Consider the following 23,212-nt stretch of genomic DNA (forward strand, 5'->3'; position numbering starts at 1 on the left):
TTCACAGGGTTGGTATGGTGATGGGTGAACTATATATTGCAAGTGAAAGAAATACCTGATAAACAGCTGTTGTTAAATTTCCAGGCTGGGGCCAGCCAAGATGGGAAAAGCCTGCTTGGGTTGACTGCTGCGTTACAGTGCTCCCGTGTCACAGGACTGCAGTACGGCAGCATTACAGTGCTCCTGTGTCACGTACAGGACTACAGCTTCCCCTGAGCACACACCTGCTTTCTCTCAACCTTACAGACCCTGTTTGTAATGTGCTCCCTTTCTACCTGCAACGAAGTTATAACCTCCCTCCCTACGTACATACCCTAAGTAGGATAAAAGGGGAGAGTAATGGAATGTAATTGATACTAAAATAAAATGTATATATCACTGTGACTATGCATATAACACACAGTGAACTACTCAGGCGCTTCTGGGTTTGAAGAGATCAAGGACATGAAGGTGCCAGAGGGTGGGTAGGGTGATCCCTGAAAGGACAATTAGTCTGTTCAGTGGACATGGCAGGAAGTTCCATGTGCTTCTACGTAAGACAGACAGAGCAAAATTCTGGCCCTAGGTTTGTTCTCATGCTTTTGGAGGGCGTTTTGGTCAGCTCTGCCTAGCCCACGGGTTCATCCGGTCCTCCTAAGCTCCCACTGTCCAAGGACTCCTTTCTCCCATGGCAGGGAGCCGGGGGCGGGCGGCCTTTTGGGCCTCGAATCTGCCTGGAGGGGATGAGAGGATGACTGGGACCAGACCTGGCCTTTCTCTGGAGGCCCTGCCTTCCCTAAACCTGCTGCCACTCCCTGTGTGCTCAGGGGCGGGGATGGCCCATCCAGAGTCTTCCAGGGTACTGGGCTGTACCCCGCTCTGCCGTGTACTCATGGCCATTCATACCCACAAGACCCCGGCAGAGGTGCCGGTGCCCCAGCAGGAACAAAATACACACAGGATCACAGAGCTGTGAGCGCTCCCAGAGAAGGGAGACAGACACCCAACAGGCAGGGGACGGTAAGGGCCAGGACAGGCGGGTGGGAAGGCAGTGAGTGAGCTTCCCAGGTAGGTGCCAGGATGACCCTGGCAAAGGCCCTGAGGTGGGGAAGCACAAAGGCACAGTGAGACTGGCACGCAGTGAGGCAGTCCCCACGGGACCTTGAGGCTATGGGAGTCCGTCGGCTTATTCTAAGGTGGAGCTGTGGAGGTGGGCAGCTGACGCTCACATTAAATACTTGGGCAGAAGCAGGCCAGCTAGTTGGGCCCGACCCTGCTCTTACCCGCTGCCTCCGTGGGAGGCTGGAGGGGAAGACAACATCCAATTCACACCCAAGCAGTAAAGGGCCTGGCACGGAGGGTCCCGTGGTATGGCAGGCCGAGCCCTCACAATGGCCTTATTGCATCCACTGTAGGGGCCTTTATCCTTCAAGGGAAAGCCTTGAGGGGAGGCCTCCCACCACCATCTGGAATCCCCCAGGCCACACCAGCCCCTTAGAAGTCTTGCCTCTCCCAGGGTTTTGGGACCCTCATTCCTGTCCTATAAAGAGCAGCAATGGGACAGGAAGTAGGACATAGTATACAGCCCGAAGGTCTAGGTCCAAGCCACACTCCTCTGCCATGGCCCTCATGCCCTCAAGGTAGCATCCCCGTGGCCTGGAGGCAAGGTTAGACAAGCCCTAGCTCCACCACTTACTACCTTTGGGATCTTGGGCGTGGCACTAACTGGCAGCCTCAGTTTTCTCTTTGGTAGCGTGGGAACAGTAAGCAGACTCCAGGAGGAGGAGGATGAGAGTGCAGTCTTTGATGGGGGCCTAAAAACTTAAAGGCCCAGAAGAAATTCTAGATCCCAGTCATGGATAACTGAGTCCCCCAAACCCAGGCCACAGCCCAGAATCGATACTGCCTGTATGGATGAATGAACAAATGGACGAAAAAACATTATGGGAAAGGCTTAATCATGTCTTACTGATTGTATCAAAACAACCTTAAAAAAAAAAAAAAAGAAAATACTCTGTCTTGTTCCAAAAATTTTAGTCGGGTTATAGGGATACTCAGAGTGGGAAGGGAGACAACTGCTAGAACACAGACCAGAGTTTCACTTGCCACCAATTTGATTCTGAGCTTCCTGGCAGCCAGTGCAAAGAGGGATTCCCCAAGAGAAGGCAGCCTCTTGTGCATGGAGAATCACGTGCACAGTAGTACATTAAAGGCTCTGAGAAGACCTGAAGCAGAGAAACCTGAACCCATGTGTTCCCCAGACTTTGGCCACCCTGTGTCCTGCTCAGAAGCCTCTCTGGGGTCTGCACAACCACCGCAAGCAACATTGCCATCCTGGTTTTTGGGAATTAGACAGTCCTGGCTTTGAGTCCCAGCTCTGCCTCATCTTCCATGGACAAGTGACTCACCTCTCCTAGCCTCAGTCTCCACTTTTGTAAGGTGGGGTAATAGTGCCCCTACCTTCCGTGAGAATTTGGCAATACAGTGTGTGCAGGGTATGGAAAGGTCCCTGGGGACACGGTACAAGGTGGGGATGAGCACAGGGCCTTAGGAATGCAGTCTTAGGAATACCTGATCTGCTCAGAAGTGAACAGAAGGAATACCTGATCTGCTCAGAAGCGAACAGCCCCTCCTGAGGAAGCTTTCAGCTTTCACAGCTATTTTTCCACAACAAGACCATGAGCCCAAGGCAGCCTCCCTGCTCCCTTTCCATCTTTGTGTGTCCTCTGCAGGGCATAGAGTTAGCGGCTTTAAATGTTTGCTGAGCACTCTCCAAAGTGGAGAAGGTGGAGGAAAAGGCACTGGAGGCTAAGGGTACAGCAAGAGCTAACGTCCAGAGACCAGAAAGTACAGCCAAATCCACAAGCTGGCAGGGGAGTTTGCTGTGGCTAGAAATGGTACTAACAGACCCCCTCACACCACCCTTTAGTGAGCACCTACTATGTACCAGGCACTGGGGCCTGGGCTATCCATCCAGGACCCCTTTGAACTGCTGAATTCACAGGCCAGCACCATTTCCAGAAAATTCAAATTTCAAAGAAAAAAAGCATCATATTGAGGAACGGAGGTGCCAGGACCAAAGAAGTAGGAAGGTCACTGTTTCAGGGTGGAGGGCAATCCTTGACATGACTATGGTGATACTTTGAGACCACCCTGCTCTGGGGCACCTGTCTGAAGAACAGTGGTGGGCGCCTCCCATGACCCCCCCCAACAGCCCATGAGGCTGGTGTTTTTATCCCCACTTGACAAATGAGGAGCCAAGGCTAAGGGAACCTCCTGGAGGGGCTGGTCACAACACAGGATGCACAACCAGCAGGCCCGGGTCCTCTGGAAGTCAGCCCGGGATCCGTGTTTAACGTGGGCCCTGGGTGCGTCTGGAACCCACGGCATCCGAGGGGAAGGCTGGGCAGGGGGGCCACACCCACCTCCCTCCCCTGCCCCCCTTTCCCCAGGCACAAGAGACTTGGAGGAGGGAGGGCTCAGTCCATCCCACAGCGGCAGAATGGTGGATGCTGGGGCAAGGGCTCTGGAACCAGCTGGCCTGGGGTCAAAGGGGGCGCTCACAGGGAGCCCCCACAAAGCGTGAGGTGTCAGAAAACAGGGTGACACCCTGAACCCCCTGCAAGATGAGCAGCATCAAAACTGAGTTGCTGGGCTTCCCTGGTGGCGCAGAGGTTGAGAGTTCGCCTGCCGATGCAGGGGACACGGGTTCGTGCCCCGGTCCGGGAAGATCCCACATGCCACGGAGCGGCTGGGCCCGTGAGCCATGGCCGCTGAGCCTGCGCGTCCGGAGCCTGTGCTCCGCAACAGGAGAGGCCACAACAGTGAGAGACCCGCGTACCGCAAAAAAAAAAAAAAAAAGAAAAAAGAAACTGAGTTGCTGTCCATCAGTCCCGCCATTGCTACTCCCAGACACATCCAGAATCCAGCTATTTCCCATCCCTCTCCTCTGCTCACAACTCTCCTGTGGGCCCCATCTTGCTGGTCCTCGCCGTGGCCCATGAGACGCTGCATGACCTTGTTGTTGTTACCTCCTCAATCTCATCTACTGTTCCTCTCACTCCGATCCAGCCACACTGGCCTCCACTGTTCCTGCGATGTAGCAAGCACACTCCCACCTCGGGGCCTTTGTGCCTGCTGTTCCCTCTGTCTGAAAGGCAGTTTGCCCACATTTTCACAAATCGGGCTCCTCTCGGATTCAGGTCTCAGCTCAAGGGTCACCTCCTCAGGAAGGCCCTCCCTGACCAGGTGTCTAAATACAGAGTCACCATCACAGAACCCCTTTACTTCCTTCACTGCACTTGTCAACCTGTGAAATGTTCTCTGTGGGGACTTGTTCTTGTGGCATCCCCGGTACCGACCACGGTGCCTGGTAGGTTGTAGATGCTCACTTCATTCCTATACAGATATTCATCACAGGCCCCTTGTTCGCCAAGTATTGTGAGTGCTGGGGATAATAAGTAGGGCCCAGGATATGGCCCCCACTGCAGACCGCCCATCGCCATGAGGGCTCTGGAGGAGTGGCAGGGATACGTCAAAGCAGGGTGATCGGGGCGAGGACGGAGGACGCGAGGTTGGGCCTCCAGGGGCTCGAGCCGGCCAGGGGAGAGGACTGGCTGAGAGGAAGGCTCTGGACACCTCACGGAACACATCAGGCTCGTGTTACAGATGGAGGAACGGGGACCCTGAGAGGCAAAATCATTTGTCCCCGGCCACGGAGAAAGAAGCCAAGAAGAGCTGGGGCTCGGACCCTCGTCTGCCCAGCCCCAGAGCTCACACCACCCACCCCCATCCAGCCCATTCCTCCCAGCTCATGTTCTCTCCCACCACCAGGCCTGACCCAAACTGCGGGTCTCAGCAGAGAGAACCTCCCCTCCTCCAGGGAGCCTTCTCTGATCACCAAGTCGTGGTCAGTGCGATTCCTGTGCCTCTCCCTCGTCACGGGGCTTATCAGCCCTGGCCATAATTTCCTGAAGGTGCAGCTGCCCCCACCGCCTGCCTGGGAGTTCCTCGGGGGGTGGGGACAGGGCACCAGGCCTTGTTCCCAGCTGGGGCCCAGCACTGGGTCCAGCCCAGAGGAGGTACTTGGAAAGGGTTTGTCAGATGGATGGGTGAGTAGCTGCTAAGTGCCTGGGGCCCCAGCCCTCATGTCTCGGGAGCAGGGGCAGATGCAGGGGGTGTGGTGAGTTATCTCACCCCCTTGTTCCCCGGCTCCCTAGGGGGCAAAGCGAAGGCAATGAGCCCGTTCCAGGGGCTGAACAAATGTTGGAACTACAGGCCCCAGGTCACTTCCTTCCTCTGCCCCCAACCAGAGCCCCGCAACACACACACAGGCCCTTCGAGTGCCTGCTTCAGCCGCTTTTTCTCCGCGTGAGCCTGAGCAAATCACTTCACTTCGCTGTGCTTTTGTTTTCTCATCTGTAAAATGGGGGTGATGTTGGAGTGCAACCTCAGGGCTTCTGTACGTGAACCTGCCTGTCGCCCTGAGTACACAGGAGTCTCCCAGGTCTCCCCCTTGGTCTGCTCCCTGTTGCCTCAAGCTCCCTCTCCCCGCGGGGGAGCAGGAAAGGGATGGGAGAAGCTTCCTTAAAAGCCACATGGATCAAGTCAGTTTCCCCTTTCTGGCAAGTGAGAGCCCGCCAGTGCCAGAAGGAGAGCTTCTCCAGAGCCGACACTGACATGGTGAGACATCCCCCAAGCATAACCACCCTGCTCGGAGTCCACAACATTTCGCCTCCCTCCTCTGGGTGGCAGCCCCAGATCCCACCCTGAGCGACCAAGCCTGAGGGTGGGGGCCTGCGCCCCCACTATCGGACCCAGAGAGGCCCTGTAGGAGGGGTAACCAGCCAGAGATGCTGAAACAGACAGCGGCTGGGGGCTCGTCTGAACCCCACCTGCAGTGAGCTCCCCGTCAAGCCTGTAAAAGTCCCCCCGCCCCGACATGTCCGAAAGACAGACTCTCAGTGACACAGACACAAAGCCCCTTCTGAGAGAGATGGCGACCACCCCCACACACACACAATCACAGAGACTGGGACACAAAGCCCCTCTCAGATGCTGGAGCAACCATCCCCTCAGAGACAAACTCCCAGAGACAGAGACCCCCCATAGAGAGAGACAGCCCCGAACACACACACACAACCAGTCTGGGACCCCCTGACAGCCACTCAAACCCCTCCTGAGACGCGGGTGTCCTAGTTCACGCCGAGTGGTTGAGTGTGGATGACCCTGCTGTGAAGACGGGCAGGCACTTCCGCTCTGAGGCCGGCTGGGTGGGGGGGTCCGTGGCTTAAGAGGCACCACACCTGGAAGTCCCACTCCCTGCACCCCGTCACAGGCGTGGATGAACTGGCAAACCAAGGAGCTTACGGACCCCCCGGCACCTTCGCTAGCTGACCTCGCCTCCCCCCTCGGGGTGACAGTGGTCCAGGCCACATGGCCCGGCCTGGGGAGGCGTGTCCTGGGATGGGGCCTTGCAGAGGCGGGAACAGAGGAGCCAGTGCCACCACCCTCACTAGCCAGGCCACTTGTCCACACCTCCTAGGCCTCTCCCCGCTACACCTTTCCTCCACGCGGGGCACCACTCCGGGCCAAGACCTTTGGCAAATTAGGATCAACCACTTTCCAGGGCCTGGAGCTGCTCAGCAGCCAGCCTCCATCAGCTCCCCTTCAGTCAGTTACCCGTCGCCCTGCCTGAGTCGGTCTTGAGGACAGAGCGGTGTCTCTGTCTGGGAGCGCTGACTGGCACTTGGGCCTGGGCCGACCGTGGGTCCGGAGCAGGGTCGGGGCCCAGCCAGAACCCCACCCCCACCCCAGCCCCCCGCCGGCTGCAAAGCAGCTGCCACCAGCCCACGCCTTGGGCGACCGCATCCTGCTCCCAGTATCGCGCCAGGAATCCTCCCTGCCCCGCGTGGCCGAAGAGCTGCAAGGCCCGTGCACCCTGTCCCCATCCACCTTCATGCGGGCTACGCCTTCCTCTCGTAGTGCTGCTCCGGCTACCTCGGTGCCAGGACACCCCAGGCCTCGCGTACCGGGCTGTGGTCAGCCCCCAAGACAGGAATTCATGGCTCCTTGCCACGTGCCCAGGCCCCGAGCAGGAGGGGGCACACCGGCCCCGAACCTGGCACTGCTCCCTGGGCTCTCCTGCTGCACGGGAGGGTGTGCTCAGTGCTCTCGACGGGAAAGCAGAGGAGCACCTGAGTCTCACAGGGCCACGGGTCCTGGAGCTGGCCGGCCCCCCAGGGCCTTTTGCGGCGGGCCCACCTCCCGGCCTCTCTGTGGAGCCAGCCCAGTGGGGGAAGCCCCTTGCCCCTGCAGCACAGCCCTCAGCTGCACCCTGGGCCCCGTGTCTGTTCCACGCCTGGGGAGAGTGGAAAAAGATGTGGTTAAGAAACAACAGATAACCTCTGTCACCGGCCTCCGGTAGGGGAGTGCACCGGAGGGAGGGGGGTCTCGTCACCACCAAGATCCCTAAAAGCCCCGATGGTGGCCACCGCCTGCCTTCGAAGAATGATGATTCAGAAGAAGAGGTGAAAGCGAGGGCCTCTGGGGCTCAAGGGGCTTCAGGGATGCCAGGGAGGCTCAGAGTCGGCTGAGCAGAGCCTTGGGCTGAGCTGACAGGGAAACCAGGGCGAGAGCCCAGGAATCTCCACCCTTCCAAGCTCAATCTGCCGTGAGCTGTTGTCATTATCCTTAGCCCACGTTTAGTGATGTGCCTTGACACACAGCATCTCACTGACACCAAAAAACAACAGGAAACTGTACCAGCCACAAAGAATAAAAGCTGGCTGGATTAAATAACTAAATGTGAAAAATAAAACCAAGACAAAACTGGAATAGAAGAACCTAAATAATTATCTGATCCCAGGGTCAGGGAGGCCTTTCTAAGCAGAAAAAGCAAAGAACAAAATCATAAAGGAAAAGATCACTGTATTTCACTGCCCAGACTTAGAAACCTCCATAGGCCAAGAAACTCAGGACCAGTCGAAAAGCCAAATGGCAAACTAGGGAAATATTTGCAACGTGTGACAGAGCGCTAATGTCAGTGTAAAGAGCTGCTGCAAGTCAACAGTAAAGAGGCAGGCAGTGCAGGAGAGGAGCACACAGAGTTAATGGCCTGTAAGTCACAGAAAATGTCTATGACCAAGAAACACTGGAGAAAGAGTCAAAATCCACAGAGACAGAAAGTAGGATTAGTGGTTGCCAGAGGCTGAGGGGACGGGGATGGGAATGGGGACCGATGCTAACAGATACTGGGTTTCTTTCTGAGGTGATGGAAATGTTCTGGAATTGGATAGAGGTGATGGTTGCACACACAGTGAGTATACTAAAAACAACGAATTGCACTTTAACATGGTGAATTTTATGTTATGTGAATTATATCTCATTGTTTTTAAAAAAGAAAAATGGTTCGTTCCATTCATAAGCAGAAAGGACAAGATAACCACTTCACCTAGAAGTTGGCAAAGGTTTTTAAAATAATAGCCAGTGTTTGCACCACTATTTGAAGATAGATGGGTGTAACCTTCCTAGAAGACTATTTGGAAAGGATATATCAGAAGCATTAGAAATAGCTAGTGAGCACATGAAAAGATGCTCAACATCATTAGCCATCAGGGAAACATAAATCAAAGCCATTCACACCTGCTAGGGTGGCTACAATCAAAAAGATAGATAGTAACAAGTGTTGGTGGGACTTCCCTGGTGGTCCAGTGGTTAAGAATCCACCTTCCAATGCAGGGGGTGCGGGTTTGATCCCTGGTCAAGGAACTAAGATCCTACATGCCGCGGGGCAACTAAGCCTGCGTGCTCTAGAGCCCACACGCCACAACTAAAGAGAAGCCCGCGTGCCGTGATGAAAGATCCCACATGCTGCAACTAAGATCCGACGTAGCCAAATAAATAATAAAATAAGAAAAACAAGTGTTGGTGAGCATGTGGAGAAACTGGAACCCTCATACATTACTGATGGGAATATAAAATGGTGCGGTACTCTGGAAAACAGTTTGGCAGCTCCTCAAAATGTTAAACGTAGAGTTACCATATGATCCAGCAATTCCACTCCTAAGGTATATACCCAGGGAAAAATGAAAACGTATGTCCACACAAAAACTTATTCACGAATGTTCGTGGCAGCACTATTCACAATCGCCCAAAAGTGGAAACAACCTAATGTCCATCACTGAGGAATGGATAAACAAAATGTGATCTATTCATACAATGGAATATTATTTCCAATAAAAAGGAACAAAATACTGACACAAGCTACAACACGGACGAACCTTGAACATGTGATGCTGAGTGAAAGAAGACAGTCGCAAAAGACCACATATTGTCTGATTCCATTTATATGAAAAGAACAGAGTAGGCAAATCTAGAGAGACAGAAAGTATTGATAGATTAGTGGTTGCCTGGGGGTGGGGAGAGGAGGAACGCGGAGTGACTGCTGATGAGCACAAGGTCTCTTTGAGACGATGAAAGTGGTCTAAAATTAAATCGTGGAGATAGTTGTACAGCCCTGTAAATATACCAAAAATCACTGTACCCTTTAAACGAGTTAATTTTATAATTTGTAAAGTATATCTCAATAAAGCTTTGAGAGAAAGAGAAAACATGAGAAGTGCTCACAAAGCCTTCCACCCAGCACTTCCCTTCTAGGAATATGCTTCTAAGGAAATAATCAGAGATGGGCAGCAAGATTTACGTACAACATGTTTGTCACAAGGTTGTCCAGTTGAGCAAAAAAAATTAGAAGTGATTGAAATAGGAGTCTAGATAAGCATAGATAAATATATCATGGCCTATCTGTGTAAATGAAATATCGTGCAGCCAGTATTTATTTTTAAGACATTCTTGAAAAATATTTAAGAGAACAGAAAAATGTTCAAGACATGTTAAGTGACAAAAAAGCAGGTAACAAAAAGGTAGGATGAGTGTCAGTCCCACAAGGGCTGGGGGTTTTGTCCAAAAGTTTCTGCCTATGTTTCCAACATACCTGGCACACAGAGGGGGCTCCCTAGCTAAACTGCTGAGTGAAGAATTAGTGAATGTGGACGGAATTGCAATTTGGGGGAAAAGCTAGAGAAAGAAATACAAGACAGAAAATTACAAAGACGTCTAAGTGAAATGGAAATGCTCGTTCTCTCTGCGTAGTAGGATTGTGGGTGGTTTTTCAGTTACTGTTCCATAATTTCTGCCATGAGCTTTATTAATTGAAAAATCAAAACCAGAAACACTAGGAACTCAAACGTGGAGGCCCTCGGTAAGGTAGACAGTTTCCTAGATTACACGAAGATTTGAAAAGAGACACAGCGGGGCCTCCCATTCCAGACGGTTCCCTGGAGAGAGGTTTCTCTCTCTGCTGCGCCACGGACTTCAGACTGGGCCGCAGTCAGGATTCAGGTCAGGCCCAGGAGGGGAGGGTCAGCCACGGTGAGGGAGAACCCAGAGGCCAGGTGCCGCCGTGATGGGCCCCCTCCCCCGTACGCCATCACCCGCTGGTGCCAGAGGCTGAGCGGTCAGCAGGGTCCACGGCCTGAGGAAAACAGTGGCCTCTTCCCCAGCCCAGAGGGGAGAGAGGAAAAAAGGGTGTGGGGCCCCAAAAAGGAAGCTGAGGCGGCCCCTCCAGCCTTGGGGAAGGAAGCTACCTCCGCCTCCACCCCCGGGGGGGCCAGCGCTCTGAGCGCAGACCTCTGCTTGTGCCTTTTGCTTTCCTTTTCCATATTCGCAAAGGAGTGGGTGGGGGATTTCCAGCGGGCCCGCCTGGCAGCCCGCCGGCGGCTGGTGCCCAGTCCAGGCTACCGGGAGAGCTGGCTAGGTTGTTGCCCATCCCAGGGAGGGCATCTGGGGACCCACCCCTGGGGTCTGGTGACTTCCCACGCAGCAAGCCCCTTCTTCTGCCTCTCAGGGAGGAAACACATCGTGTCAGGCCCTCCCAGAGCCTATTTTCGACTCAATCACCCAGCAAGGCCAGTACTGACATTCCACTTTCCAGAATGGGAAACTGAGGCTGAGACAGGCTGAGTTCTCAGCCCAAAGCCACGTAATAAGGACACAAGAGCCAAGATCTGAACCCAAACCTGTCCATCTGCCCTTCTCCCCGGCCGCCAAGCCCATGGCCCAGACTCTGCAGCTGTGTGTCCCAACACCCAGTCCCCCAAACAAAGGAAAACAGAAAAGCAACTTCCAAGAAGCTGGCGACAGCTAACAGGCCCCAAGGAGCAAGGGCGTGGGGTGGAAGCAGCCCCCAGAGGCTCCGGGGGGGGCGGGGGGCAGGGTGTGATGATAAATGACTGTCGTTCGCCACCCTCCCCCTGTTGGATTCGGGGGCACCTTCCAGTCTCTGGATTCACAGAATTTGAGCTGAAAGGAAGCACGCCGATATCATCTGCCCGTGGTTTCAGCATGGTTGGGGGTTTCTTCTAAGCAGCAAAGTACTTTTCAAAACACGACCTTACACGAAAGCCCAATAAGGGGCAGATGGGGCGGCTGTGTGTGCGCGGCTGGGGGCCCCACAGGAGCCACGGGAGCCCTGCCCACCACCACCCCTTCCTCCCTCCCCCCACTAGCCCTGGAAAGCCCGGATCAAGCCCCCTGGTTGCCCATTTCACAGCTCAGAGAGGGGCAGGGACCAACCTGGGTCACTAAGCAGCCCCGGGCAGAGTGAGGACTGAAACCCCACTCTCACCCTGGGAGCCTTCAGCCCCTGGTCCCCCTGGGAGAGGATGGGATCGGGGAGCCACTGGCCTCTGACGCACCTGTCTCCCCCTGGGACATCAGGGCTCTCGCCAGCCCCCGAAGATCTACCGGGCTGTAGGCAGAAGTTGGGCAGTTTCTCGGGCTGCTCGGGGGCTAAACACACCCCCTGGCCTTGGCAGGCCCACACCGGCCTCCATTCCTGCTCTTCCATCTCCCAGCTGTGTGGCCTTGGGCAGGTCTCTCTACCTTTCTGTGCCTGTTTCCTCATCTATAAGATGCCTTCATCACTGTTCCCGCCTCCCAGGGTTTGTGGTAATTGCATGGGATGTGTCAAATGTAGTGCCCATCATGCTGAAAATGACTAATAAAAATAACAACAACTACATGGGACTTCCCTGGAGGTCCAATGGTTAGGACTCTGCGCTTCCACTGCAGGGGGCACGGGTTCGCTCCCTGGTCGGGGAACTAAGATCCCACATGCCGCTCAGCCAAAAAAAACAAAAAAAACCCACAGCAGCTAAGATTTGCTGAGACCACCTGCGCCGGGCACGGCTCCCGGCACCCGGCACCATGCGGACAGCAGCTAGTTCACCATTGCCCTGATGTGGGTGCCGTCACTCAGCTCTTTTTACTTGAGGAAAATGAGGCACAGAGAGGGTGAAGTGCCTTTCCCAAGGTCACACAGCTCAGAAGGGGCAGAGGCAGGACTCAGGCCCAGCTCTGTCCGGGCCCCAGGAGGCTGCCCCGCCCGCCCGCCCGGCCGCTTCCTGCCCAGCACTCCTCTTCCTCCTCACGCTCCTGCCTCCGAGAGGAAACCGCCAGGCCCCCCGGCGGACGTCCCTTTCTTTCTGCTTCCTCTTTCCCACACTTGGGGCACGGGCTCCAGGCTCGGGCCCCCAGGGTCCAGCAGTGTCTCCTTCTGTGTCTCAGAGCCTCAGCGTCCTCATCTGTGAGGCAGGCACAGTGGCCATGCCTACTTTGCAGAGTCAGGGGAGCGTTGAGGGGGCTAATTCGGCATCGCCCTCGCCCACGGTCAGTGCTCAGGACACTCAGCCCCTTCATCAGCCGGGCTGCCGGGAGCACCTACTGCCCACAGGCTGCCCGGCCACACTCATACCCAGGCCCCTCACCTACCCAGTCAGCATATACTGTATCCACAGCCTCCCTTACACGTGCAGGCACTGGGACCACCCCCATTTTACAGATGAGGAAACTGAGGCCCAGTCACTTGCCCAAGGACAGCTCAGAAGGAGCAGAGGGGGAACAGCTCTGAACCATATTGCCCGACTGGCCCCCGGCCTAGGTCAGCCTAGGTCAGGCTCTCCCTAGGACCAGCAGGTCCAGCCACTGCCAACCAGACCACTTCTTCCTGGGGGTACTAGAGGCCTGTGATGCAGGAGGGGAGCTCAGGGATGTGGGCTGAATCCCCTGTGAGTCCCCCCCTCCTTCCTCTACCTCTTCTCTGGGCTGAGCAGCAGAGACCAAGGGCAGAGCACACTGGGTCCACCAAGTCTTACATGCTGGGTGAGAGGGGCACTGGCCAGCCCCCTCTGGGCCTCAGTGTCCCCATCTTTGGTGGCACTAGACAAGATGGCCAAAAGGAGCCTTTCCTGGTCTGAGAACTCAAAACAGACGCACACCCCCACCCCACTCCCAGGTAGGGCCACTGGCTAAACACCACCAGCACCACTACCCATGATAATAAATCCTTCTGGAGACCTGCTAGGCACCAGGTGCAGCCCGAATACCTGGGTCCCAACCCCATCTCAGCTGCTCAGAGCTATGTGACCTTGGGCAAGTCACCTACCTTCTCTTAGACTCAATTTCCCCATCTGTGATATGGGGGTAATCACAACAGCACCCTCACAGGGCTGCTGTGAGGATTAAATGAAGCCAAGGCAGTAAAGTGCCTAGTATGTAACAAGTGCCAAACAGATGCTGGCTAAAAAGGCATTTTTTCAACAACAGCTACTAGAATTTCATCATTACCCCCACTTTAAAGATGAGAGAAGCTGAGGCTCAGCCCCCGGACCCAGTAGGGCTGGCAGGGCTTTGAGACCATCTCAGCCAAACCAGGCTTGGACATGTGGGGAAACTGAGGCCCAAAAGAGCAAAGGGCTGGCCCCAAGGCCATGGCCAGCCCAGATGTGCTCCATTTGAAAATGGACCCCCAGCTCCCGGCAAAGCTCTGCCCTAAGGCCAGCCACCCCGGGCCTGGTGGCTGGTCCTGTGATCTCTCCCTGACCCTGGGACAACCCCCTGACCTCCCAGTCAGGCTCTCCCTCCACAGGGGCCAGGCTGGGATGCACGTCAAGTGATCCTGGCCCAGCACTTCCAAGTCCACCAACTTATAAGAGAAACCAGAAACTGGGTTCTTATATGAAATCTTTCCATTTTATGGTTTTTAACTATTGGCAACCAATCCAACTTTCTTGCTTTTCTGGGGTTTTTTTGGTTTTTTTTGCGGTATGCGGGCCTCTCACTGTTGCGGCCTCTCCCACTGCGGAGCACAGGCTCTGGACACGCAGGCTCCGAGGCCATGGCTCACGGGCCCAGCCGCTCTGCGGCATGTGGGATCTTCCCGGACCGGGGTACGAACCCGTGTCCCCTGCATCAGCAGGCAGACTCTCAACCACTGTGCCACCAGGGAAGCCCCAACTTTCTTGTTTTTAACTGCTGAGTGGGATGGTACGTCTCAGGCCTGGCCGGCTGGAAGCTACTACTCTGCACCCCGTGGCTGGAGGGAGGCCGTTCACAGTGTGGCTCGGGGCTTGGGAGCAGGGACCTGTTGGATCAGGGGCTCCGATCTCCTTAGCAGCATGATGCTGAGCGAGTTTCTTTGCCTCTCCCAGCCTTGGTTTTCTCATCTGTCAAATGGGCCAACAAGCTTGACCTCATGGGAAGGACTTGAAGTCAAGTGTTTAGGGCAATGCCTGGCGCACAGTAGGTGCCTACTTAAGGTAGTAAACGTGCTGTTCCCCCATCCCAGCCTGGGCTCAGAGATGCCCAAGGAGAGGGAGGTGCCACAGGACAAGCGGACATGGGGACCAGAGGGTCTTCTAGGAGAAGACTCAAGCCACACTCTCCCAAAATCCAGAAGACCAGAGCAGCCCCAGAGGGCTCCTCTAGCCCATTCCTGCTGCTGGATAGGTGTCCCAGCCCCTCTGGCCCTAAATCCTCCAAGTGCTCCCACTGCTCTTCGTGTAAAACCTAAAATCCTCACCATGCTCCAGAAGGCCCCAAATAATCCAGCCCCATCACCTTTCCAACCTCATCCCTCCTTCCTCCTTCTACTCCAGCCCCTGGCCACCCGGCTGTTCCTCAAAGTCTCCCGGTTCGTGTTCACTCCAGGGCCTTTGCACTTGCCATTTCCTCAGCCTGGGACTCCTTCACCCAGATCTTCCAGGATCGGCACCTGCGCTCATCCCAGATGTCACCTCTTGCCAAGGGACCTTTGATGACCACCCCCCAGCCGAGGCAATCCCTAGCTTCCCCCGAGGGCCAGCGCGTAGTACAAGGAAGGGTTGCCCCACCTCCCGTCCATCTGCAGTGATGCCACTGAAACCAGACTTCAGACTTTGGGAACTAGTCACACATGTCTCCTCCAACCGCCCTCCAGCCGCCCACTGCAGCAGCCTGTGGCCTCCGCTTACACTCCGCCTGTCGTGGCAAGCTCCCTCCCACCACAGCCCGCACGGTGACCCTTGACCCTTGGCTGCTGCTATCACCCCTACTTTACAGATGACTAGACTGAGGCTCCAAGTGGGGAAGTGACCGGCCCAAGGTCAGAGGTTCCGGTCAGAGGTGGAGCTGTGACCCAAGTCCAGGTGAGGCTGACCCATGAGCAGCTGGCCACCTGGCCTCAGACTTCTGGGTGGCGTTAGCTTGGCTGAGGCCCGAGTGATATCCCTGGGCACCTGCCCACTCTCAGTTCTCGTCCTCCAAGCCTCTCCCCACTCTGGGCAGCAAGGGCTTCTCCAAACAGGTGCTGAGTACCGTTCAAGTGACAGAGCTCGGGTATGAACCCAGAGCTCAAGCCCTGGCTGTCAAACCTTCCTTTGCCTATGTTTAAAGCTGCTCCCATAGACAACTCCAGGGTCAGAGGTTGGAGGTCAAGGCTACCCTCCAGGCAGGCACACTCAGGACTTCTAGTCTAGGTATCCTTGGCCCAGAGACTGGAGGCTCCAAGTCACTCCAGGAAACATTCAGGAAGAGCCCCAGACTGTTGCAAGCACAAAGGGAAGCTGTCAGAAGCTGACGGAGCCGGGGCCTGCTCTGTGGAGGGGACAGGAGAGGCACTCTGTGGAGGGGACAGGCACTCTGTGGAGGGGACAGGAGAGGCCCCACCAGGGCTGCTCACTTGGTGGGGGACACCCCAGGTCACACAGCGACCACCAAGCCTATGGCAGAGGTCCAGGCGGCCTGGAGGGAGGGGCGAGCCTCAGGGACCCAGCTGCCCCTCCGGGTCCCGTTTCTCCAAGGCCAGACACCACTTCTGAGCCCTGAGGACTCTGACCAGGGCCCACCCTCAGGGTTCCCAAAGAACAGGAGCCTTGATCATGCATCCCAGCTGGGCAATGAGGGCCCAAACCAGCACTAGAAGTAAATCTGCATCCTTAGCCCCCAAATCATTTCACTACCATGGCAACCAAAATAACAAGGCGGGCCAGTAACAGTGAGCCTCCCCTGCGCCAGGCGCTCAGCAGATGTGCCCTCCCAGTTATCACAACAGCCACACAAGGTGCGAACTCTGAGTAGCTCCACTGTACAGAGGAGGAAACTGAGGCCCAGAGAGGTGATGTCACTTGCCTAAGGCCCCAGAGCTGAGAAAGAAGCTAATTCATTGTTTGAACCTGGGTCCACCCGACTCCTGACACTAGGTTTTCCAAGATGGTTTATTTTAAGCAGCAGCAGTTGTTTTTAAAGTTTTATAGGGAACCCCACCTTATCATGCAGATAAGATCATGTGTCTGGGACGTTATTTGCCTTTCATGGTGTCGGAGCCTTGAGACATTTTAAAAATGAGTAAAGTTTTTATCTGCACTTGCGTTTTTCCAAAGGCTTCGTGTTACACTTGGGATAAAATACTGACTCCTCACAGGACCCTCTACCCGCACATCCTCCCGCACGCCCCATCTTCCCCATCTGTGCTCCCAACGCACTTCTGTTTTTCTTTCTTAAAAATATGCAAAACGCTGGGGACTTCCCTGGTGGTGCAGTGGTTAAAACTCCGTGCTCCCAATGCAAGGGGCCCAAGTTCAATCCCTGGTCAGGGAACTAAATCCCACATGCATGCTGCAACTAAGAGTTCGCGTGCCACAACTAAGGAACCAGCGAGCCGCAACTAAGGAGCCTGCCTGCCACAACTAAGACCCGGCGCAAACAAATAAATACATAAATAAATAAAAATAAATACATTTTTTAAAAAAACATACAAAATGCCTTCCCATCTCAGCACCTTTGCCTATGCTGTTCCTGCTGCCCAGAGGTTCTTATCTCAGTATTAAGATCTCAGTTCAGAAGTCACCACCTCAGTGGGAATTCCCTGGTGGTCCAGTGGTTAGGACTCCGTGCTTTCACTGCTGAGGGCACAGGTTCAATCCCTGGTTGGGGAACTAAGATCGCATAAGTTGTGTGGTGCAGCCAAAAAAAAGAAAAGTCACCTCCGCAAGACTCACTGTTAAACTTTAGTGATTAAGAGAGTGTGGTGTTAACATAAGAATAGACACATAGGCCAGTTGAACAGAAGGAGGGTCCAGAAGCACACAAATAGACACTAGATTTAGGATGAAAGTAGCATTGCATGCAATCCAATAGGAAAAAGAGAGTCACATCAGCATGTAGTGCCAGAAGTGGAAGAAGTGTGACCCCTACCTCACGCCATACACAAAAACTAATTCAGGATGGATCTTGTGAAGGCCCATCAATATGACTCAGCCCAAACAATAAAGCTTCTAGAAGAAAAGACAAGGGATGTGTCTGGTGGTGCAGTGGTTAAGAATCTGCCTGCCGGGACTTCCCTGGTGGTCCAGTGGTGAAGAATCTGCCTTCCAATGCAGGGGATGCGGGTTCGATTCCTGGTTGGGGAACTAAGATCCCACATGCCACGGGGCAACTAACTAAGCCCAAGTGCCACAACTACTGAGCCCACGTGCCCTGGAGCCCTCAGGCCACAACTAGAGAGAAGCCCGTGTGCCATAACAAAAGATCCCACACACCTCAACGAAGATCCCGCATGCTGCTACTAAGACCCGATGCAGCCAAAAATAGAAAAGAAGAAAAGAATCTGCCTGCTGATGCAGGGGACATGGGTTCAAGCCCTGGTCTGGGAAGATCCCACACACCATGGAGCAACTAAGCCCGTGCGCCACAACTACTGAGCCCACGTGCCACAACTAATGAAGCCTGCACACTTAGAGCCCATGCTCCACAACAAGAGAAGCCACCACAATGAGAAGCCCGCGCCCCACAACAAAAAGTAGCCCCCACTTGCTGCAACTAGAGAAAGCCTGCGTGCAGCAACAAAGACCCAACGCAGGCAAAAAAAAAAAAAAAAAGAAAAGACAAGAAAGATCTTCATGACCCTGGGTAGGCAAAGATTCTTTAAATGGGACACAAAAAGCACTAACCATACAGGAAAGCAACCGATAAACTGGACTTCATTAAAGTTAAGAACTTAGGTTCATGGGACTTCCCTGGTGGCGCAGTGGTTAAGACTCTGCGCTCCCAATGCAGGGGGCCCGGGTTCGATCCCTGGTCAGGGAACTAGATCCCGCATGCATGCCACAACTGAAAGTTCGCATGCTGCAACTAAGGAGCCCACGAGCCGCAACTAAGGAGCCCGTGAGCCACAACTAAGACCGGGTGCAACCAAATAAATAAATAAACTAGTAAATAAAATATTTTTAAAAAAGAACTTAGGGGGCTTCCCTGGTGGCGCAGTGGTTGAAAGTCCGCCTGCAGATGCAGGGGACACGGGTTCGTGCGCCGGTCCGGGAGGATCCCACATGCCACGGAGCATCTGGGCCCGTGAGCCATGGCCACTGAGCCTGCGTGTCCGGAGCCTGTGCTCTGCAACGGGAGAGGCCACAACAGTGAGAGGCCTGCGTACCGCAAAAAAAAAAAGCAAAAAAAGACAACCACAGAGCAGGAGGTCGTATGTATGATACAAAGAAAGTGCATTCAAGTGTGCTGAAGTACATTCAGGTATAAAAACTTTTATAAATCAATAAGGAAAGGACAGACAACTCAATAAAAATGGCAAACATTTGAAAAAAGAGTCAATCCCAATGGCCAATAAACACATGAAAAGGTACTTAACCTCATGAGTCATAAGGGAAGTGCAAATTAAAGCCAAGATTTGAGATAGCAGTATACATCCACTAGAAGGGCTGGAAAGAAAAAAGACTCATTCACTGCTGATTGGGATGCAAAATTGTGCTGCCACTTTGGAAAATGTTTAGAAGTTTCATATAAAATTAAACTTGCACTTCCCATATGACCTAGCACTTCTAGGAATCTACCGGAGGGAAATGGAAGCGTATGTCAATACAAAGACCTAAGAGCAAATTTCATTACAGCATGATCTGCAAAAGTACCAAAGTGGAAACAACCCAAATATCCATCAACCGGTGAATGGATAAATAAACTGTGGTACATTCACACAACAGGCTGGATTTACTCAGCGATAAAAAGAAACAAACTCTGATGCCCCCAAGAGCATGGACAAATCTCTAGAACATGCTGGGTGAAGGGAGCCAGACACAAAAACCAATATACTATACGATTCCATTTATATGAAGTTCGAAACAGAGAAATGCAATCCGCGCGGGTGGGAGTCGATGTGTGGGGGGGGGGGAGTGTTGACGTGGAAGAGGCATGAGGGAGGCCCTGGGGCACTGGGCCACCGCGTGTACTAACACAGGGACACTCGTGGAGCTTCAGACACGCTTCACACGCCTCAGCATGTGCATGGGACCCCACAATGAAGTCTAAAAGGAAAGGTACTTCACATAAGGGGGTTCCTTGACAACACCCCATCCCAACCCCCAAATTAGGGCCCCTCAGTTATCCTCCCAGAGGCCTCATTGCTTTCCTTCAGAGCACAAAATACACTTGATTCCATGTTCATCTGTAGGTTTAGTCCTTCAATAGCCCCACCAAGACGCCAGCTCCCCCAGCACCTAGTGTGTGCCTGGTACAGTGTAGGTGCTCAACAAGTATGTTCTGAATGAATGAATAATCATTTGGTCTCCTCCACCCAGACCGTGACCCCTCAGGGCTGGGATCTGCTTTGCTCACTCTCTAGACCAAGGCCCTAGGACATAACAGAACCACAAATAGAAGAGAAAGGAAGACCACATGGTCCCATCAACTTGACACATCTGGTCAAAGATGGAGTCCGGCAGGTGTGTAGACCACAGTGACCTTCAGCCTCAACTGCACGGCCGGAATTAAGTGGGTCGCAAAGGAAAAAGACAAAAAGATTTAAACTTGAAAGAAAATAAGACATCCACAAAGCATGGGAGGCTCCCAGGAATTCCACGACGTTTTGAAATCCCTAGGAGAAACCCTCCTGTTTGTCAGGGTCAATGTGGGTCAGGGGTTTCAAGGACCTTGGACCAGGCTGCCACTAGCCCACATGATGCCCATGTATGGTGTCCCTGGACATTCTACAAAATCCCTGACCAGCGCTCCTCAAAACTGTCAAAGCCATCAGAAACAAGAAAAGCCTGAGAAACTGTCACAGCCAAGAGGTGCCTAGGGAAACATGACAGCTAAATCTAACATGGTGTCCTGAAGCAGAAGAGGGACATTAGGGGAAAACTAGTGGAATCCAAAGGAACCTCGGAGTTCAGTTAACAGTAATGTACCAATGTTTGTCCCTTAATTATAAGACGGATGTACATGGTACTGTAGCATGTTAACATGAGGCAAAGCTGGGTGCAGTGTATAAGGGAACTCTGTACTACCTGTAAACGGAAAATGATTCTCAGAGGAAAAAGTTCACTTCTAAGAAGGCGCGCTTTCCGCCAGGCACTTTGTGGCCGCCTGCTGGAAAAGTGTCACCACCCGTACCCCCGTAACCACGTGCGCGGGGTCTTACCTTGGGCGGGTCGAAGAGCTCCAGCAGGCGGTCCGCGCCGTCGGGGCCCGCGCGCCGCAGCGCCAGCCGCCCCCTTTGCCAGCGCGCCCCGCTGTCCATGGAGGCCTCGTCGGCCAGGCTGTACCGCAGCGTCGCCTCCTTGAGGGCCTCAGGTGGCGGCTCCCGGGCCAGGCTCCAGGGCAGGAGCTTCCTGGCCAGGCCGGGCCTGGCCGGGGCCTCGCCTGCCTCCCCCGCTGCCGCGCTGGGGGCCGCGGGCAGCTCCCCGGCCGAGCGGTGGCGGAAGATGTGGCGGAGGCTGTGGCGCAGGTGCTGGAGGGAGCAGGCCGGCCGCGGCGGGGCCAGCTCCTCCGAGCTGCGGGCCTTGGGAAGGCCGGGGGCGGGGGCGGGGGCGGCGGGGCCCGGCTCGGCTGGGGACACCTCGGCCTTGGCCGGGGTCCCGCGGCCAGTCTCACGGTAGTCGCGCGCGGGGGCGGCGGCCCGGGTGCCCGACAGCCCGGGCGCCCGGCCCTCGCGCACCTCGCGGCAGAAGTAGCGCTGGAAGAGGTCGGTGAACTGCAGCGACACGAGCTCGGCGCGCAGCGGCGCGTGGTGCGGGTGCTCGCGGGCGAAAAGCCAGTACTGCCGGGCCAGCTCCCGGGCTGCGGCCACCGCGTGCAGCTCGCAGAACTCGCTCCAGCCTCGCGGGGATGGGGCCGTCGCCGCCGAGGATGCGGAGGAGGCCGAGGAGGACTGCAAGGTGGGCCCGTTCATGGTGGAGACCAAGGTAGAGCTGCTGGGCTGAAAGACACGGTGAGGAGTGAGTGAGAGAGGAGGGAGCGGACGGGTGAGCGACACCCACTTAAAGCCACCGCCAGACACGCTAGTCACCAGGCACAACGTCAAAAAGCGAAAATTACTGTTAATACCCAGTGCTGGTGAAGATGCAGCAAAACGGGCACTCCCTTCAGTGTTGCCGGTACTGTTAGGGGTACAGTCTTTTTGGAGGGCAATTTGGCAGGCTCATTTTCAGACCTAGTAATTCCACTTCTAAGTATTCAAGAGAAATAGTTGCCCCCATGCGCAGAGAGGCATGGACAAGACAATCCCCTGCTAGGCGTTTCCTGCCCCCACATTTAGAACAGGAAAAAATAAATACAACCTAAAGCCCTATCAGTCAGAGACTGGTGAAATAAACTGTGGTACATTTGCAGGCTGGAATATGCTTCAGCAGTGGAGAAGGAGGACGAAGATCTATGCTACCTTGGGGAATCACCAGGGCACAGCATTAAGGGAAAAAAGCAAACCACAGAGCAATACAACCGTGCGATCTCATTTACGTGAACACACAAAGCAAAACTACCAATTCTTATGTGTACATAAATGTATTTAAGTGGTGGGCAGGAAACATGTGGCTGGAGCAACACCATCCAGAAACAGTGGTGACCTGTGGGGAGGAGCCAGAATCTGGGGTGCAAGGGGGGAAGTAACCAAGGAAAACTGTTACTACTTGTCTCTAGAAAATATGGCTAAGAACATGGCGCCTGGAGTCTGGACTCAAATCCCAGCATGAACCGCTTACTAGTTGTGTCACCTTGGGTGTGTGATTTCTTTCTGCCTTGCTTTCCCCATCTGTAAAATGCGGACCATGATTGCACCTACCTCATAGGAGTGTTATGAGGATTCATTGAGTTAATAAATGTAAAGGCCTTAGAACCTAGGAAAAGCCTAATAAGGCTTATGATGAATGTTACAATAAGAGTGTATTATTAGTGTTAATAAAAAGAAATATAGGGGCTTTCCTGCTGGTGCAGTGGTTAAGAATCTGCCTGCCAATGCAGGGGACACGGGTTCGAGCCCTGGTTCGGGAAGATCCCACATGCCTTGGAGCAACTAAGCCCCTGTGCCACAACTACTGAGCCTGCGCTCTAGAGCCCGCGAGCCACAACTACTGAGCCCATGTGCCGCAATTACCAAAGCCCACATGCCTACAGCCTGTGCTCCGCAACAAGAGAAGCCACCACAGTGAGAAGCCTGCGCATCACAACGAAGAGAAGCCCCCGCTCACTGCAACTAGAGAAAGCCCACACGCAGCAACAAAACCCAACGCAGCCAAAAATAAATAAAATAAACTTTATTTTTTAAATAAATAAATATAAAACAACAAATAAAAAGGGATAAATTAACAAGACTCACAAGGAGTGCAAAGGCACTTCCTGTTCTGATGGGGGAACGTCAGGACAGGCAGACCCTTGCCTGCTCATCCCAACTGGGGCTCCCACACAATCAAAACGCAGAAGCCCCCTACCCTCTGCTGTCCACGGTGCTGAACCCTGGACCTCTCTAGTTACCATCAGTACTGTCTGTCCTTCCAGCTAAGCCTGGCTGGGCCCAGGCCCCTGCTGGGGACCACACAGTCATGGCTGCTCATTCACACACAGACACCTCCACCTA

At 54.2% G+C, this 23,212-nt stretch overlaps 2 protein-coding genes across 12 annotated transcripts in view; one reads left to right on the forward strand and one right to left on the reverse strand.

Moving 5' to 3' along the window:
- The window catches only part of ATXN2 (ataxin 2), a 129,940-nt gene extending 126,847 nt beyond the window's left edge, over positions 1–3,093 (forward strand). For 2 of the 7 annotated variants that reach the window (XR_013831329.1, XR_013831330.1), the window contains one exon: positions 85–3,093. The gene's annotated coding sequence lies outside the window, so the exon portion shown is untranslated. The other 5 variants (XR_013831331.1, XM_079942838.1, XR_013831332.1 and 2 more) reach the window with 4 other exon arrangements.
- SH2B3 (SH2B adaptor protein 3) overlaps positions 1–23,212 on the reverse strand; it is a 36,830-nt gene that overhangs the window by 4,987 nt on the left and 8,631 nt on the right. For all 5 annotated transcript variants that reach the window (XM_079942859.1, XM_079942858.1, XM_079942856.1 and 2 more), the window contains exon 2: positions 20,783–21,559. In XM_079942859.1, the coding sequence (XP_079798985.1) occupies positions 20,783–21,532 (750 nt within the window). In that variant the 5' untranslated portion in view covers positions 21,533–21,559. The remainder of the gene's footprint in view (positions 1–20,782; positions 21,560–23,212) is intronic.

This window comes from Stenella coeruleoalba, assembly GCF_951394435.1.
Source record: "Stenella coeruleoalba genome assembly, chromosome: 14".
Taxonomy (NCBI): domain Eukaryota; kingdom Metazoa; phylum Chordata; class Mammalia; order Artiodactyla; family Delphinidae; genus Stenella; species Stenella coeruleoalba.